The sequence below is a fragment of the Passer domesticus genome, chromosome 1 (assembly GCF_036417665.1).
Source record: "Passer domesticus isolate bPasDom1 chromosome 1, bPasDom1.hap1, whole genome shotgun sequence".
Classification (NCBI taxonomy): domain Eukaryota; kingdom Metazoa; phylum Chordata; class Aves; order Passeriformes; family Passeridae; genus Passer; species Passer domesticus.
In genome coordinates this window covers 122,767,455-122,784,309 of record NC_087474.1, presented here as the reverse complement: position 1 = coordinate 122,784,309, position 16,855 = coordinate 122,767,455, and the positions used below count along the sequence as shown (strand labels likewise).

At 41.1% G+C, this 16,855-nt stretch overlaps 1 protein-coding gene across 2 annotated transcripts in view; it reads right to left on the bottom strand.

The window, feature by feature from the left end:
• Positions 1-6,600: 6,600 nt before the first annotated feature.
• Positions 6,601-16,855, bottom strand: part of TGS1 (trimethylguanosine synthase 1) — a 22,496-nt gene continuing 12,241 nt past the window's right edge. For both annotated transcript variants that reach the window (XM_064386536.1, XM_064386533.1), the window contains exons 10-13: positions 16,380-16,523; positions 15,162-15,378; positions 14,038-14,116; positions 6,601-6,895 (exon numbers count right to left, since the gene is read on the bottom strand). In XM_064386536.1, the coding sequence (XP_064242606.1) occupies positions 6,779-6,895; positions 14,038-14,116; positions 15,162-15,378; positions 16,380-16,523 (557 nt within the window). In that variant the 3' untranslated portion in view covers positions 6,601-6,778. The remainder of the gene's footprint in view (positions 6,896-14,037; positions 14,117-15,161; positions 15,379-16,379; positions 16,524-16,855) is intronic.

Here is a 16,855-nt window from a genome sequence, read left to right as displayed (position 1 = left end):
TGGTCCTGCAGCAGTGCAGGGCAGCAGCATTTTTAGCACAAGCAAAAACTGTGCAGTAATCCAGGTCTTCTCCCAGGCAATCCCTCAAGCACCTGCAGTAGCCTGGGCACAACAATCTGCTGCTTCTTTCTCTCTTAAAACCCATGAAACTTTTTGCAGGACCAGATAAACTCTGATCTGCAAATTCTGGCTCTTTTTATTTGTCACCCAAACAGGTGACTGCCAAGATGGGACCCACTACTTCTTGGAATTTCTTCTCCTGGAAGTTTTCCCAGGTCCCTAATCCCTGTTACTCACCATGCTCTGAGCTAGCCAGATGCTCACGTTCACTTCACTCATGGTTCATAGCTGTCAAACAGCTGCTCTTTGCTGGTTCCTTTTCTGGGCTCTAGAATTGAGATCTAGAGGCTTTTGCATCTTCTGTGATGGCATAGATCTTTTCTTTCTTTCTTTCTTTCTTTCTTTCTTTCTTTCTTTCTTTCTTTCTTTCTTTCTTTCTTTCTTTCTTTCTTTCCTTTCTTTCCTTTCTTTCCTTTCTTTCCTTTCTTTCCTTTCTTTCCTTTCTTTCTCTTGACTGTTGATTTTGCCAATTCAGCCAGATTGGATTCCTCCTGGCAGGCCTTGGTTCTGCAGCCTCTGCACCCATTTTTAAATTGTTTTTCTACTTGCAAAGCAACAAAATTATTTCTCCACTTTGAATTTTTGGAAAAAATTATAACAATTTTGGATTAGGTAATTCTTCTCATTAACAGAGGAAATAAACATGTAAGAAATCAGACTGTTTCCAGCTTCAACTTGTTTATACTAAATGCTTTGATCTTTAAACAAAGCTGATAAATTGGAGCAGCAGCAGGGACAAGCAGTGTGGTCAATCCAAAACGCTGAAAAGTCATGTCAGCTGCTATCTGTATGCCTCAGGCCAAAACATGAGGTGAACCTGCCTACAAAGCAATTTAAAATTAGTTACATTTTGGACATTCTTATCTGATTTCTGAACTATTTTAATGCCTGCAGGTCTTGTTTTTATGTCAGCTGTTAGCTGTTTTATTGGGATTTTTTTGGTTTTTTTTTTCCTTCTTCTTCTTTTTTTTTTTTTTTAACTGCAAGGACTACAGATTTATTTTTAGATGAAGGTTGGGGGATTTTTCCAACAATGCTCTTTACAAGCTGCAGGAAAAAAAAAATAAAATCAAAAGACTGCCAGTAAAGCTCAAAAGCAGTGTGCCTTGTAGAAACCACAACCCAGGCACTGTGGCATTCAGCTCTGCAGCCTGAACATGGCCCTGAGGGCCCTTGGCTGTGTCCTGCTCCCAGCACTTGGCTCACTCTTTGAGCCATCAGGAGCCCCTGCATGTTGGTGTCCCACTCTGCATTACATGACCACAAGGGTTGTTCTCAAACCTGACTCTACCAGCACCTCTTCCTGGCAGGGTAAGGAATACCCTGGTGGGTAATTTCTCTGTAAGGTCTAGAAGTCCCACAAGGCTCATTATTGTTGTGAGAACCAGCCCTTTCCGTGTCAAAACCCCACACAAAACACTTCCTGGAGCGTGGTTTCTCCTGCAGGAGGAGCCCAGAGTTCCCCACGCAGCTGCTTCCTGGGGAACTCCAGCTTCTGTTTTGGGGACCACTTTCCAGAAGTACAGATGAGAGCCTGAGCTACAGATAGCACTGCATCTGCTGGGAACATCCAAATGTTCTGACATCTGAGGGAACCCCTTGGACAAGCTCAGCTGCAACCTGCACCCACAGAAAGCATTCCCACAGCAGCACAGATGTTTGGCACAGGCAGTCCCCCCCAGGTGACCCTCTGGGGTGATGGGCTCTGCCAGTTTGGAGCTCTCCTAAACAAAGCTGTCTGTGTTTAACCTTCCCAGGCAGACTTTCAGATTAAGTTTGTGCATACCGGGAAAGCAGAGCGTACAATTTGCTCCCCTGTTTGACATAATCATAGGCTGTCCTAGTGCCTGGAACAATTTAATGAATACCTTAGGACAGGTTTTGCTGTCAGATCACAATACTGCCTTTCACCAAAGCTCTTGCCACTGTTACCATAACTGTATCTGACACTGCAACAATGTGAAAGACCCCCAGAGGTTTAGGTAGTAACGCACTGATGTGATAAAAGAGTTTGTTCAACCTGCAGCAACCTGTGGTGACTATGCAGAGGCACATCCTCTCTGATGTCCATTCTTTGGCCGGATTTTAGGATAAAATCCTGGGGAAAGGCATTTCATTAGTTCCAAATCACTGAAGGTGCTCTGTGAGCCCCTGTACTCATATTTACACAGGGCTAAAGCGCTGCTGCTGCCACTGCACTCCTCTAATAAACCACAGGGGTTTCACAAGAAGGTTGAAGCACTGTCTTGAAAAAAGGGAAGAGAACAAGCAAAGGCACACAGAGAGACAGGAAGAATTGTGCTGTCATCGAACCCAGACTGCCTCCAACAGCATAATTTTTTTCTCAGCAGTCTGAGAACCCAGAAACCCAGAGCAACATTTCGGGTTTTTAGTAAAGCTGCTGGGGAAGCATCTTGAAACTTGCTTTGGTTTTGGAACTTTGCAAGGTGGCAGGCCAAGACCTCAGAGATGTGTGGAAAGCAAGAACTCAGAAAATACATTTACATGACACTTGAAGGAGGGTCCACCAGGGGCTGGCAGCAAAGCCACACTCCCTGACACTCTACTGCGACACATGCTAAAAAGACACCCATCCTTGGGTCCCTATGGAGAAATCCAGGGCTGACCCCTCAGGCTGCAGGGGTGTTGCAGGGAGTGTTTTACAGAGTTGTGTTCACAGCTTGACTGGGAATTCCCCTGGGTGAGGAAACCCTTAAGCAGAGCCCAGTGCTGCCAGGGCTCCCAGGGCTGCTGCTCCCCACACCTCTGCCCTGGGCAGTAGCCATGCTCTCACCATCAAGAGGCACCACCAAAACTTTAGGCACTGCTGAGACACCACAGGACCATGCTGAGCAGAGGCAGAAACCAAACCCTGTGGGGGACAAGCCCTGTTTGCAGACAGCCTTCACTGCTGCCTCCTCCCTGCATGTGTGCAGCTCAGACCTTCAGAGCCTGGGTGGATGTCCAGCCTCAGTAGCTTCAGTCACTTCAGCTGGCTTTAGCCAGCCCTACTGCTTCCTTTCAGCTGCTGATGGCTTCTGCAGCCCCCTGCAGCCTCCCAGGTAATAAGGTTGTTTTGGCATTTTTATGGTTTTGGGTGGAGTTTTTTTTTTTGTAGGAATCAATTTTGGTGTTTGGGGGATTTCATTTAACTGAATCAACACAGCATTGCTTTTACATGTACTTTGCTGGAGTGTGCATTTTCCTAATATTCCATCCAGAGGGACCAGGCTGAGCCACTCCACAGCTTCATCATCTGACAGCTGAAATAGGACAGGGTCTGAATTGATTTCAAGCCTGGTTTTACAGCCTCTGCCACTGCAACACACACTCAAAGATATCTCTACTGTCTTCATAAAGAAATCTGAAACTTCTTCACCACTGAATATCAACTTTTTATAGGTATTCTGGATCACACAAAGATATTAAAGTGGCAGGAGTACTAAGATGCCAGTGCGGGAAAGGCTACACCAGCAACAGTAAATCATTAAGTGACAGGCCTGCCTCCCTTTCTTGGTATTTGGAGATGGGAATGTTTGTGTACGAGGGGAGGACAAATAAAGTGACTATGAGGCATATGAAAGATGAGAGCGCAAACCAAGTGAAAATAACCCGATTTTCTACTGATTTGTTCAATGAGTTATTGCAAGTAATTTTTTCCTTCTGGTATTTACGGGGTTTCCCTCTGCTAAATGTTACCACGGTCACTGTGGTGTAACATTAATTTGCTTATATAACCTCTCAGCTGCACATATAGACCCAGATGTTGTTTCAGAAACAGTACACTTGGGGAAGGTTTTCTAAAACCTGTACATGAAAACTTCATGGAACAGTTAATTTTTTCCCTTACCTCTAATGGGGCCTCATTCAGAGAAGGGCACAGTGATGTCCTACCATGAAGAGACAGCTGCTCAGCCCTGCTGATGGTCTGCTCTCCTCCCCTGAACCTGCAATTAAGCTTCAGCCTTGCAATGCACCTAACTTCATCTTCCATCACTTCTCTTCATGCCATGCACCAGAAAAATAAACTAATGGGCTTAATTTAATGTTGGATTTAATTAAGATAAACCTAAAGAGATAAGGGGCTCAAGAGCGTACTGGAAAGTAGAACTCAGTATGTGTTAACTGAATTCAGTCCTTGGAAAAAAAAATCTGCATTTTTCCTGTAGCTTATTTTGTGTCTTAGAATGGGTGAAAGATCAAACTTCTATGAGTATTCACAATAGCAATATAATTTCTTTGCTGCCCAATGTATCATTTACAAAATATTACCTAAATTCAGAAAGGATATTAAAATAGTGGCCATGAGCTGTCCAGAAATTTAAGTCTCTCAGCCCACTAACTTTTTCCTCCAATATAAAGCAAAATAACATTTTATAGCAAGTCATGACTGACGCTCTCCTTCATGAAGGGTTTGTTGGTTGAAATTATTAACAAAAAAACTAAAAGTACTCACAGATGTATTTTAGACTTTACAGACTGGTAGACTGAAAGCCCTAGGGAACTTCACCAGTTCTGAGCAAGTGGGAAGTGAGGGCAAACATTTATCACAGCCCAGAAGAGTGTATTCTGACAGAGCGTATTCTTTATTCAAGCTGTAATTAAAAAAACCCAAAAAACCAAAAACCCCCTTTTGTGCTTCTTGGTTAGAGGAACAGCTATGAACAAACATATTCTTCTGCTTTTGATACCCTATGTGCCTGCAAAGCTTAGCAGACACTTTTAAGAAATTGTTCCTTTTTACCATGAAGTTCATTACACTGGAAGTAAAAATTCAAATGGGTAAATGTTGTACCTTTTATATTTTAACTTCCACACTTTGTATACTGGGCACTAAACAAAATCTAACTACTCTCCAGAAGGTAAAAGTAAATTCACAAGCTTTTCACTGTCAGAGCTTCCTTTTACAGGAGTAGCATCAGCAAGATCTCAAAATGCCTCTAAAGAATCTCCTTACAGAGAAAAAGAGGACCAAGTCATAAGACAAGGGTATTTCTACAAGCAGCAATAAGCCAAATATAGGAAAATTTTAGTGTAGAGAGTGTAGACATACACAATATAAATGAATCTATTCTTCATTCAGCCTCATGGACTTGGATTTTTGTAGCTTGTAGTGAAAGTCTAACAGCATTATTGCATTCACACGCCACTGCCACAGTAAGTTTAGAGCTCCTGTAGTATTAGCACTCTTGCCAAATTCCCCTACGACCTAATAGGAAACTTCTAAGAAATATTATTTCCTTAATAATTCCCTTTAAATACTGATGCAGAGCCAGCACAAGACTCCTTCCTTGCTGTAGCACTGGCAAAGTGCAGTGATCCAAATTAGCCAAAGTATCTTCATAAAATACCTTCCATGAAGCAGGAATGTGACAGTAACAGTTCTGCACTTGTCTGGATCTGGAAAGACAGCAAAGCCAGAAAACAGCTATTTCCCAAGGGCTATTTTACTGCACTGCAAACTCACACTGAGTCATAACAATCCATAAACACACAAACAATTTTGTCTCTTCAACTGTTTTGAAGGGTTGGATTTAATTCCTGAATGGGGAAAATAGATCCTCTTATTTGGTTATGCTACAGTAATTCTAGTTTTCTTGGATAGCACTAATGCATGGTTTAGTGCTTAGTTTCTGCTGCCTTCAGCATCCTGCTTCATTCAAAGCAGAGGAGAAGCAGCATTAATTTATCTTAGAAATTATTATTCTTACACTCTTACCTCAAAAACAAGCTCAAAATTGAGCTTGGGGACCTAATGTAAGAATATTTCAGTGAGAGCACCATAGCCATGCCCTAGGCATTTCTCACCTGCCTCCTCTTCCACTTGGAGAACTGCACAAAGGCCACTCTTCCCGTCCAAACTACAAGTGGGAGCAGAGAGCCCTCACCAGGAAAAGCTGGCTTATTTCTGCCCTCCCTGAAGCCTGTGTGAGGATTCCAAAGGCCTAAAAAAGAAGGGGGACAGAAACTCCTCTGCTTACTGATACAGACCTCCAGGCAGAAGGTTTCTTCAAAATATCTTTGCAATGAAGAGGAATGGCAGGGAGATAAAAAATAAAATAAAAATGACAATACCCACAGGGCAGGGTCCCACCTCCAGACACAAACACACCCAACTCTCTCTTTGAGCTGCAGCAAGCCAGAGCACTCAGTAGAATTAATATGTGAACCTTCATCCTGCAAAGAAAACCTGAAAAGGTTTCTCAGAGAGCAGGGAGTAAGAGAGAAGGACTGGGGTTAACCTCTTGTGGTGCACCTAATCCTCTAGTTCCACCTGATGTTCAGATGCTTTTGCTTCTCAAGCACAGACAGCAGCTCCTGTGGCTTTCAGGCTATTTTTCTTGACCCTCTGGCCGCTCAAAACCAGACCAAGCACAGAAGTGGCACATGTAAGAGTTACAAAGAAATCCTGAATCCCACTTCCATGGGTTGGGCTCAAACCTTGAAAGACTGCATTTTATAAAGAGCTTTCTTCATGCATTTACAGTTTTGTCAAAATTATTATAAAACATTTATTGACAGTACAAACAGAACAAATTTCTGTACACTGAAATTAAAGCGGAAAATGGCTTTAAGTCATTTTTGACTAGCCAGCTGTACAAAAACTTAAGCAAAATAACAGTTAGGGAGGATGGGTTTGGAAGAATCCACATGGAGTTCAGGAGATGTCATGCCTTATTAGATCACCAAAATAAGCTGTTATTGTCTTCAGTTTGTTATTGAGAAAATTTTGTTCTATTTCAACTTTCCCTCCTGGCCCTGCTAGGGAAGCCACCTGAAAAACAACAAAAAATAAACCAATCAGTGTACAGGAAAAGAGTCAAAACCCCAAAACTTCTAAAGCACAAACAATCAGAAAAACTATCTCTGCTCTGTTAATACTGGTGGAAAATGTACCTTGGCAGCTAATGCCTCTGATCCTCTTTTTATGTCTCCTTTTACTCACAGAAGCCGTTTGTGGCTTGTGACTGAAAAACCTTCCTCACCCAAATCACGAAAACAAGAGGATTTCAGAGCAGAAGAGAAACACTCAGAAGTTGACATGCTGTGCTGAACTGAAGTTGACATGCAGAGATGCTAAACTCTGGTTTGCATGGCACTTGGCATTTGAGACATTCCAGTATAGCAAAAAGCAGCCTATAAGCTGTGCTTGAAAGATGTCACATCCCAAATTTTGGGGGAAGAGTAAAACCAATTTCAGTAACTTGGAAGCATAAAGGTGGCACTGAAGAGCGGCAGGGTGGAAGGGAACAACCCAAACAAAATCAAGCCCCAAACATGCAGAGAAACTCACAAAAACAAGGTCACAGTTAATTGTTGTTGCTATTGCAGCCAAAGAAAAAGCTGCTGTATGCACTGGAGTCGCAGGCAGTGCTGAGGGCGAGGCTGGGGCAGCAGTGCCTCTGCAGGCTGGGGGAGCCTGTCAGGCAGCACCAGTCCCAGCTTTGTGTTTATGATCACTGGAGTGAGAATTTCACCATTCATGCTCTGTTGGACTGAGCCTGGTGCACATATCTAATGCTTAATATTTACAGACAAACACCATTTCACAGAGGACTTTGCATTTTGGACTGGAGCAGGCAGCACTCTCCCCTTTCCTGTTTTATTCAGGATGCCTCAGGGTAACAGCTTACTGGCCATCAATTCCTCATCAGGAGAGACTGCACAGTCAGAAGGACACCAAAAATGAACACTGTCAGCTTGTTTCCCCTCCACTTTGGACCCTGAGGACCTGTCCTGTGGGGGGTCCATGCTCCACAGCCAGTTCTGCTCCACGCTGCCATTCTCCCAGGCTGCTGCAAGAAAATTATTTCTATAGTTCCCCATGCAGGGAAATTCCCAGGCAAAGTTATCAGGGTCTACAAGCCTGCAGTAGATTTTAACTGATCTTTAAGCCGAGATGATGTTAGCAGCTGAAACTTTGAACTCAAGCTGTGTTATTAACACTTCTAAAGCCCCTTGAGATTTGACTCTGTAGTGCAGGTTTAAATATAAACATGCTGAACTTCCTCTATTTTATTGTGAGTAAAAAAACAGCCTACTATCAAGAGAAAATAACAGATTAATTTAAATTACACTTTGAACCTTGTTCAGAAAACCTCCACACTTATCTAAATCAAGCATTTACTTTTCTGTTTTGATTTTCTCCCTTTTAATTTTTTTTTAATTTTTGCAGACAGAAACAAAAGTGTGAGCAGTTTCTTCATCCTTCAACTTCTGGTGATAGGAAAAAATGCTCCGCATTCTTGTCAGAGAGGAACCTGCCACTTAAGTAAAAAACCAGAGGCTGGCTGACTTATAAATAGCACAAGAATCTAAAACTGGCAAGTGATCAGGAATGTTAATTTTACAACTTATCTGTTCTTACTTGAAATCCCCAAAGCATTGTGGGTTGATCCATAGTTTTTCTAGGAAGATGTTAACTTTTAATTTTTGACAAACAGAAGCTGCAATGTCCCTTCCAAAAAGCATTAAGAGGTTTTGCACTTTATAGCTGATGTCACTTAAGTATTTTAAAATATTAATTGGATTAGTCAGTATAAGAATACAGAAATTAGTGTCTTGGGGTTATGCACTCCTGCTTTCTGGGTACAGTTTGTGCCACTAACACATCTAAGTATGACTAATGCATTGATATTAAACACTAGTGTTTACTAAACATTTCTCTTAGAAGGCCAAGTAAAACAAGAAACCCATACACTGATGGGTGGTATCCACCAAGAGACAGCTGAAAATTTACATATGCTGTGTCTAAGTGTTAAACCCAGGATAACTATGATTAATTTCAAACAACGACTAATGGTATTTGATAAACCCAAAGGTGAAAAAAAATTAAAATAAACATATGGGAATAAGCTCTGCTGTGACAGATCTGGTACTGTACACTCTTTAACCCACCCGATACACAGAGGAGAGAAATGCAAATCCTCTGTGACAACGCTTAGTTGTAAATTGCTGGAGGTTGCAAATTTAATTACGTAGGAGTTGCCAAGTTTTCCTCAGCAGGGCTCAGTCAACCCTGACAAGTGTAGTGAGGGAAGGCTGCCACACACCAAGCTTCAGAAGGGTCTGGCCTGGCAGAGGGACACCCTCTAAAAATAACAACAGATTGAGGAACGATGCTTTGAGAAAAACAAAGGTGCTCAGCTATTTTTAGAGACACCAATAAACATCTCCTCTTTTTGCAGTGCACTACAACGGTGAATACAGAAAGACTTCTTAATTTCTTTTAAAAACTTGACTAGTCCATAATGTATTTATTTTGCACTTTCCTGTGTACATACAATTATTCCCTGCTGGCAACCCTCCTTACCCTGGTTTATTCTTTAGTCCAAACCCACATTACCTGGGTGGACAGATATTGCCTCCTTTGCTGTGCTGCTGTCCCTAGGCAGAGGTAAAGGTTGCAGCTTTCATTTAACACTTCCCTGCATCCCTCTCACCTTCATCCTTCAGTTCAGTGACTATTGCTAAAAAGAGTCCACAGCTACAGCCACAGCCAAAACACACCAAAAAAACAGCCAACAGGTTTGAAAAGGAGACACCAGAAAAGATGAAAATATGAAAGGGGAAACAAACATAGAAGATTACTTCAGGAGCACAAGTTGCTTGAGGTGCAAACTTCCCTTACATTTTTCAAGTGTACTTTTGATCTTGAAGGTTTTCCTACTGGTCTTGGGGGTTTTTTTTACATTTTTTAATCATACTGAAACTCTTTTAGTAAAGTAACTTCCCATCTGTTCCAGCCACCAACTAATGTAACTGTGGACAAAAAATTTATCAAATTTTTTTCTCCCCTCCTAGAAACTTTTCTGAGGTATGACAAGTACAAGTTTTTTGACTTGACATGCAGTAACACAAGAACGCTGTGAATCAATTAATTTTACAGAATACTACTAAAATGAAGAATCCCCTCCCCCTGGATCCAACCTAAAAACTAAGGGGAACAAAACCCAACCCACTCAAAAAAGAAGAAAATGGTATTCTTTGCACTGAACACAATAAAATAAAATGCTCCCAGGCAGAATTTTTGAAAGTGTACAGGTATGCACGTAAATAATGACACCATCACAGTGGTGCCATCACCCTTTAACAGGCCAGACATTTATTTATTTTTTTTCTTAATTTGTGTGGCAAATTATGATTCAGTATGCAAGCATTATGAGCTTTAGAAAGACTGAAGTTCAGAAGTATCACTCTGGCTTGGTGTACGCTCTGGGTAACTTTTGGCTCTCTCTTTTATCAAGGACAGAGAAAACACCTGAGTTTCAAGTGGGCTGCTTGAAAGATGTTGTTATTAACACAATAGCCACAGCTGAAGTGTATGCAATTACATTTACTTAGAAATTATCAGCCTCCAAAACACATCAACCCACGGTCTTTTATCTGGGTTTTACCAACTCCCCTAATACCTAAGCATCATAAAAATACTATCAAATCAACCTCTGTTCATTTCCTGGCTTCTCACTCCCTGCTTTGCTTACTGTTCTATTTACTCCTAAAGAAAGATGACTGCTTGGCAAATCCTATTTGGCTAGTCTCCATTTTAACATATCACAGCTGAAAGAGAGAATTCAAATAAATAAATGGGTTTTACTCATCTTCATGCTCCCTTCACTGAGCAGTCATTTTTAACAACTGGTCCTTCACAAACAGAAACACGGCAACACAGAAACACATTTTTCCATCCAGGCAGTATATCGCAGACAGAACAAGGCCTCAGTGTCTAACTCCAGATTTTCTCAAAGTGATTAATGGAGATGAGGTGAGAACAAAGAAAATTAAAAAAAAGAAAAGTACCAGCATAATATGTATGTTTTGTAGGACCATCAAGGTCCAGAACACTTTGCTTAATTCTAGGTTCACAGAACCACTCTACACTAGACAAGAAACAAAAACCCATTCCTGTATTCTGACAGTATTTGAAATAAAAGCCAGCTCTGAGACACCAACATTTAGGACAGCAAGACCTCCCAACAATGAGACACAGCTACCACAAACAACAGTATGCCTGTCTTCAAAGAATGGGCACGTTCTAAACAATCACTAAGGCACAATCCAGTATCTGAGCTGCTAACCATGCACAAGTAGGATAAGTAATAAACTCCCAAATCCTCATTACTCCATCTCCCAAACCTGGCTAGGCTGCTAAAGATGCTGACATGGTTATCTGTCTCACAACAGACCAGGTCACCAACATTTCAGGCTCACCAGTTTATTGGGGGGAGCCATCATGCATCCTGACAACATTCTGATCACCAGTGAGAGACCAACAGTAACTGAGTACAACTTCCACAATGGGATGAAAAGAACAGATTTTACCATTAGCAAGAAGGTCCTACAGCAACAAATTGCAGGTTCCTCCTTCTTTGCTGCAAATATTAACATGCAGAAGTATTATCTGGTACAGAAAAGAGTCTGTGAAAGAGATTGGACTACCTGGCATGACTCCATTTCCTAGAGGTTAGTACACACTTCTCACTCTGCCCAATGAGGCAGAGCACAGCTTCATAAACACTTCATAAATTACATTTATGAACTACATAACAGGCAGTAATAATAATTTTCACATATTTTTCAATGTATGTGTAAACACATAATAATTATTCCTGATTATTCCTACCTAGAAAGAATATTGTTAAAGATTAATTCAACCTAAAACCAGACTTGCATATATTACAAATTTTCTAACATGTTTGTAAACGAGGAGACTTGATGCAATTCAGGGAAATGTTTTTATATTTCTTGTAAACGAACAAACCATCTTGCATTGGTTTGCTGCTCCCTCGTGAGGCAGAAGTACAGAAGTTCACTTCTCTGAGACCTAGAAAAACTTGATTTTCTAAAGGGAATGCAAAGAGTCCCATTTCTCTCAACAAGACCAACTCCACACCGACGTGGCTGTGCCTGCAGAAGCAGTAAGTGCTGTTTTTGCAACAAAGTCATGTGGAACAAGGCTGGATATCTTGTCCACCAACAAGGTGATGAACACCAAGTCCTCTGACACAGCTATGTCAACGTCAGCTACCACCCTGCTTTCACTCCAGCAGCAGGATCCCTATACCCCTATTTAATGTTTGCTATCTGACAGTGATCTGATAGCTATCTTTCATAAAAATTACATATTTTCCACTAAATTTGAACCACCTTAACTAATGGTTAAACAGTATTTTTATTGCAAGGTTACTTCTAACTGCTGGGCTTTTAAAAAAGATAAATTTTTATTTTTATTTTGCTGGAGATTCACAGCCCTGGAAGTGTAGTGGCAGAATATTCAGAAACTTCATTCTTAAATACAGGCAGAGATTTTGGTAATCAAGCCCATAACAGTCTTCTGTGGACCAGAGTATTCACCAAGGTCACATTTGGAACATGTTTGACACACCTTCATTAACACAGGATGAAGACACTTCCTTAAACAGTGGGCTTGATTAACATTCTCTTTCCCCCTCTCAGATCATCAACCTTTTGGGTTATTTTTGTTCTTATACTGACACTATTTCTAAAGAAAGCATAAGGAGCTGATTTCCCTTCCAAAGAGTAGCCCATAGCCTGAAACACGGAACAGAACTCAGACCTCAGCCATGAACTTTTAAAACTGAGCCATACTTTTGAGCAACAGCTCTTAGTCTGCAGCTACCTGTGTTAAACCAAACCCATGGATGTAATCAACATCATTCAGAGCCAACTCCACCAAGATGCAGAGATGTCAGGATACCCGGCCCAATCACCCAGAACTCAGCTCTTCTGAAGAAAAAGGTGCAGGCCTGTGGGGATACTCCTGCATGCTTTTGTGGAAACAGAAGTCAAATGTAGATGCCTTTGGCCATTTAGAAAGTCAGTAAAAAGTGCTCATGAGTAGAACAGAAAACTCTCTAAGGTCACTCTTCATCATGGGAATGAAATATTTGATAAAATGAAGTGTTAGAACACGATGTTGTAATTAGAGAAACTCTACCTAAAATTAAGGTCCCTGTTCAAAGATTCATAAGCCACTTTGACATTTCACCAGCCTGAAGTGCAAAAAGGAATTGAATCATCACCTGCCAAAGCTATGGTGCTGTGCACAGCATAAACTTAGAGTCTGCTAATACTTAGGCCATGTGAATTACAGCCTTTTTCTCAAGCCAGCTGTTTGTCAGCAACAATTCCACCACACGGCCTGATGTCCTGCCTACTCTAAGTCAGATGCAGTTTTTGGAAAAGCAGGAAAAAGTCCTGGGAAGTCCTGTGCATCTTGCTGGTGAGAACAGCTTCCTTCTTTCCAAAAAGCTACAAGACATAATTAACATAGAAAGTACACAGAGGAAACTAAACCAGACACTCGGGGGAATTGTTAGTCATGTAACTGCTTAAAAAAACCCAAAACTTCTGCCAAAAATCTCTAATACAAAAATCCGCACATCAGTGCCACAAATTCTGTGTTTATCACACATCACTTCAATGCAAGCAGCCTATAAGGAACCACACACCTGTGTGGACACCAACAGTATTACCCTGGAGGGCAGTGACTGCAGGCTCTGATTTCCTGCAACTCCTTCATAAACTGACAGCCATGAAGTCTGAGACTCACCAACTTATCAGATAGTGAGAGCTGGTTAAAATATATTTTTTGATATTTTTATAATGATGTATGTGCCTAGCAATTGGCTTTGAAACTTCTACAAGAAACTCTATTCTGTTGCTTTAAGAAGAAACAGTGTCAAAACCATGGAAATAATCTTCTACTCCCATTTCTAAATATACCAAAAGTACTGCAAACACAGAAATCACTTGACACAAGGGTCAAATTTAAAAACACAAATACCCCACATTCAGCTGAACAGACTTAAAAGTGTCATGTATGTGTTTATAATACTTATGTTTTAAGTTGACTGAGCATTTTATTCATTACCAAGACCTCATCCAGTAACACACCTGGTTAATATCAGCATTCCGAGGCAGAAAATACACAATATTGTTGGTGATCTTCTTGGAGAGCCTGAAAATTTCAAATGTAGAAGCTAGTAAAGGAAAAAACAAGAATGGGGAAGGAAAAGTTTCTTTATATTGATTCATTTTGAAAGTACGTCTCAATTTCAGCTATTATGCAATTAAATTGTAGTTAGTTTTTTGAGTGTGTGGGTAGGATTCTCTTCTGAAATGCAGAAACTCTATTTCACCATCGGTGCCCTAAAAGTAGAGAAAAACCCCCAACACTCACTTTTCATGAAAATTTGACTGAACTACAGAGAAGTATTTGACAAATTTGAATGTTTGTAGCTAGTATATTTGGCTTACATTTGTTTTTTAATCCATTTTGTGATATCTCTCAGACATGCATACAAAGATTTTCTTAAAAATATGGCTACATTTTAGCAAAAAAGGGACCAAATTAAGATTATTCTGTGACAAAAGAAACCCCACACTTAATATATGATGAAACCATTATGTTAATACCTTCCCAGATGAATGAGTGCTCAGTATCACTGTTAATAAGCTAGTATGCAATTCTGTATTAAATAAAAGAATTAATATTTTGCTTGCACTCTTCTGTGATTTCCCAAGTCACAGGCAGGTGCTATGACTGAGAACAGTTTTAGTAAGGTATTTTAAATGAGATATTCCTTTTATGAATCAATTAAAAAGCGGAATTAACGACAAGGTCATAGTTCACACAACTAGTTTTTATTTTATCTCTCTATTTGTCTATATATATATATACATACACACACCACATGGCTATTCGATTGCTATGTGGTATTTTAATAAAATAATTTAAAGGAGTTAAAACTTCTGAATTAATGTTTTGAGAGCTACTCAATTCACTGATGGATTTCTTGCTTTCAGCAAAATCTCATCACATTTTTTTGGCAATAAAAAATAAAAGCATTTCAATTTAGGTGTGAAGAGAACTAAACAAATTATTTGCACCTGGAACTCCAGCTGCCGCCCGTATCATCCACAGTCAGCCAACTAGGCATGGTTCCTAAACCCCATGGGAAGAGAGGGAGGAGAGGAAAGGGAGAAGCCCCGCACAAGGCATAAGCTGGAAAGGATATCCATCTGGGCAGATCATGGTTTGGATGTCGAAGATTTCGGCAGCGGCGTAGTCGGGCCCACCCCAGGGCGGGCTGAGGAACACCACGTCGGCGCGCAGGCCGGCCGCCAGCGCCATGAAGTCCCCGCACAGGAAGTCGATGTGCTCGGCCACGCCGTACACCTCCGCGTTGTGCCGCGCCAGCCGCAGCTTCTCGGGATCGATGTCGATGGCGATCACTGCCCGCGAGAGACGGCCAACACCGGGATTAACGGGAAGCGGGAATGCCGCCTTACCGGCGGCAGGGCACCGCGGTCAGACACCGCTGCTGTGACAGCCCCACGCAAGGCTCAAGGACCAAACATGGCATTGTCTGCCTAAGAGAGCAAGTCCTTCTTGCCTCAGGTTGGGCAGGAGCCTGACAACTTCAATGGTGTCCATTAGAAACTTACTCTTCTTTATTAAAGAGAAACACTGATCTGTGGCTGGCTACATAGTTCTGAAAATTGAGTTGAAAAAGCTCCAACCACCAAAGCCCAAGAGATATAGATGATACGAGATTAGCACATAATAACAGAAATTAAAACTGAGCCAGGAAATACAAAAAGCCAAGTGAGATGTATAGATTGGATCATAGCCTACCCAATTTAATGCAGTAGAAACTACCATTTGTCTTGCTCAAACATTTGTCAGAAGAGTTAGATAAACTGGGATGAGTATCTAGCAGGAAATATTTTTACAGGAAGTACTCTCTACATTTCACTACAATATCACTAGCTGGCATTAGACTAACATGAAGTTATCATCACTTTTGTGTACTTAGTTCTGCAGAATCTGCAGGTGATTCCATTCAGTGCTTTAAGTACTGTTCACATGGAACCTGGTTTTTTTTGAGTACACAGACTTCAAGTAAGAACTGGGAAAAGCAGCAGCTTTGACAGAAGTCCACTTTTACCAGTGATCTCCACAGTACCTGACAGACCAGATATTATGCCACACAAAAATAGCGTTGACTAGTACAGCATAAACCCAACTTTGACTTAAAAGAGAAAAGCCAGATTTATTGGTCCTTTTTGAAAACAGAGAGGTCATATTGTGAGTCTGATGAAGTGAAACAGCTGCTGCTGCTACAGAAGCACCGAAAAAGAAAATAAATCAACAAACAGAACACACACTTGAGTAGTGTCAGGAAAAAGATTGAAGAAACAAAACTAATGCACTGTTTACAACACCTACTTACCTCTTTTTGAGGTCAGTGCAAACTGAATAGCATTTCCTCCAACCCCGCAGAATGCATCCACTATGATGTCGCAGTTGAACGACTGACTGACACGGACGGCAATATGCTCAGCTATTTTCTCAGGAGTAACAGAAAACCAGCCCTCTGCAGAGGAAAGGGAAGAAATGTATTTTAACCTCTTATTTCAAGGTCACCTAATTTAAAAACAAACAACCAAGCCCCACATAAAACTGAAGGTTTAGCATTAATCCCAAGAATTTTGGCTTAGTGCATTCCACCAGGAAATACCGGCTTTGAAGACGATAAACTCTGCTCAGTCCAGAGATTTGCTAAGCAAACAAAGTCTAACTGAAGCAAACTGATATGCCTTAATCTCAGTACATGCTTTGTTGACCTTGGTGCTGAGGATTCTAGTTTATCAAGGAGAAGTCCATGAGCACAGCTATGAAAAACTTTATACATTGTGATGATGCTCT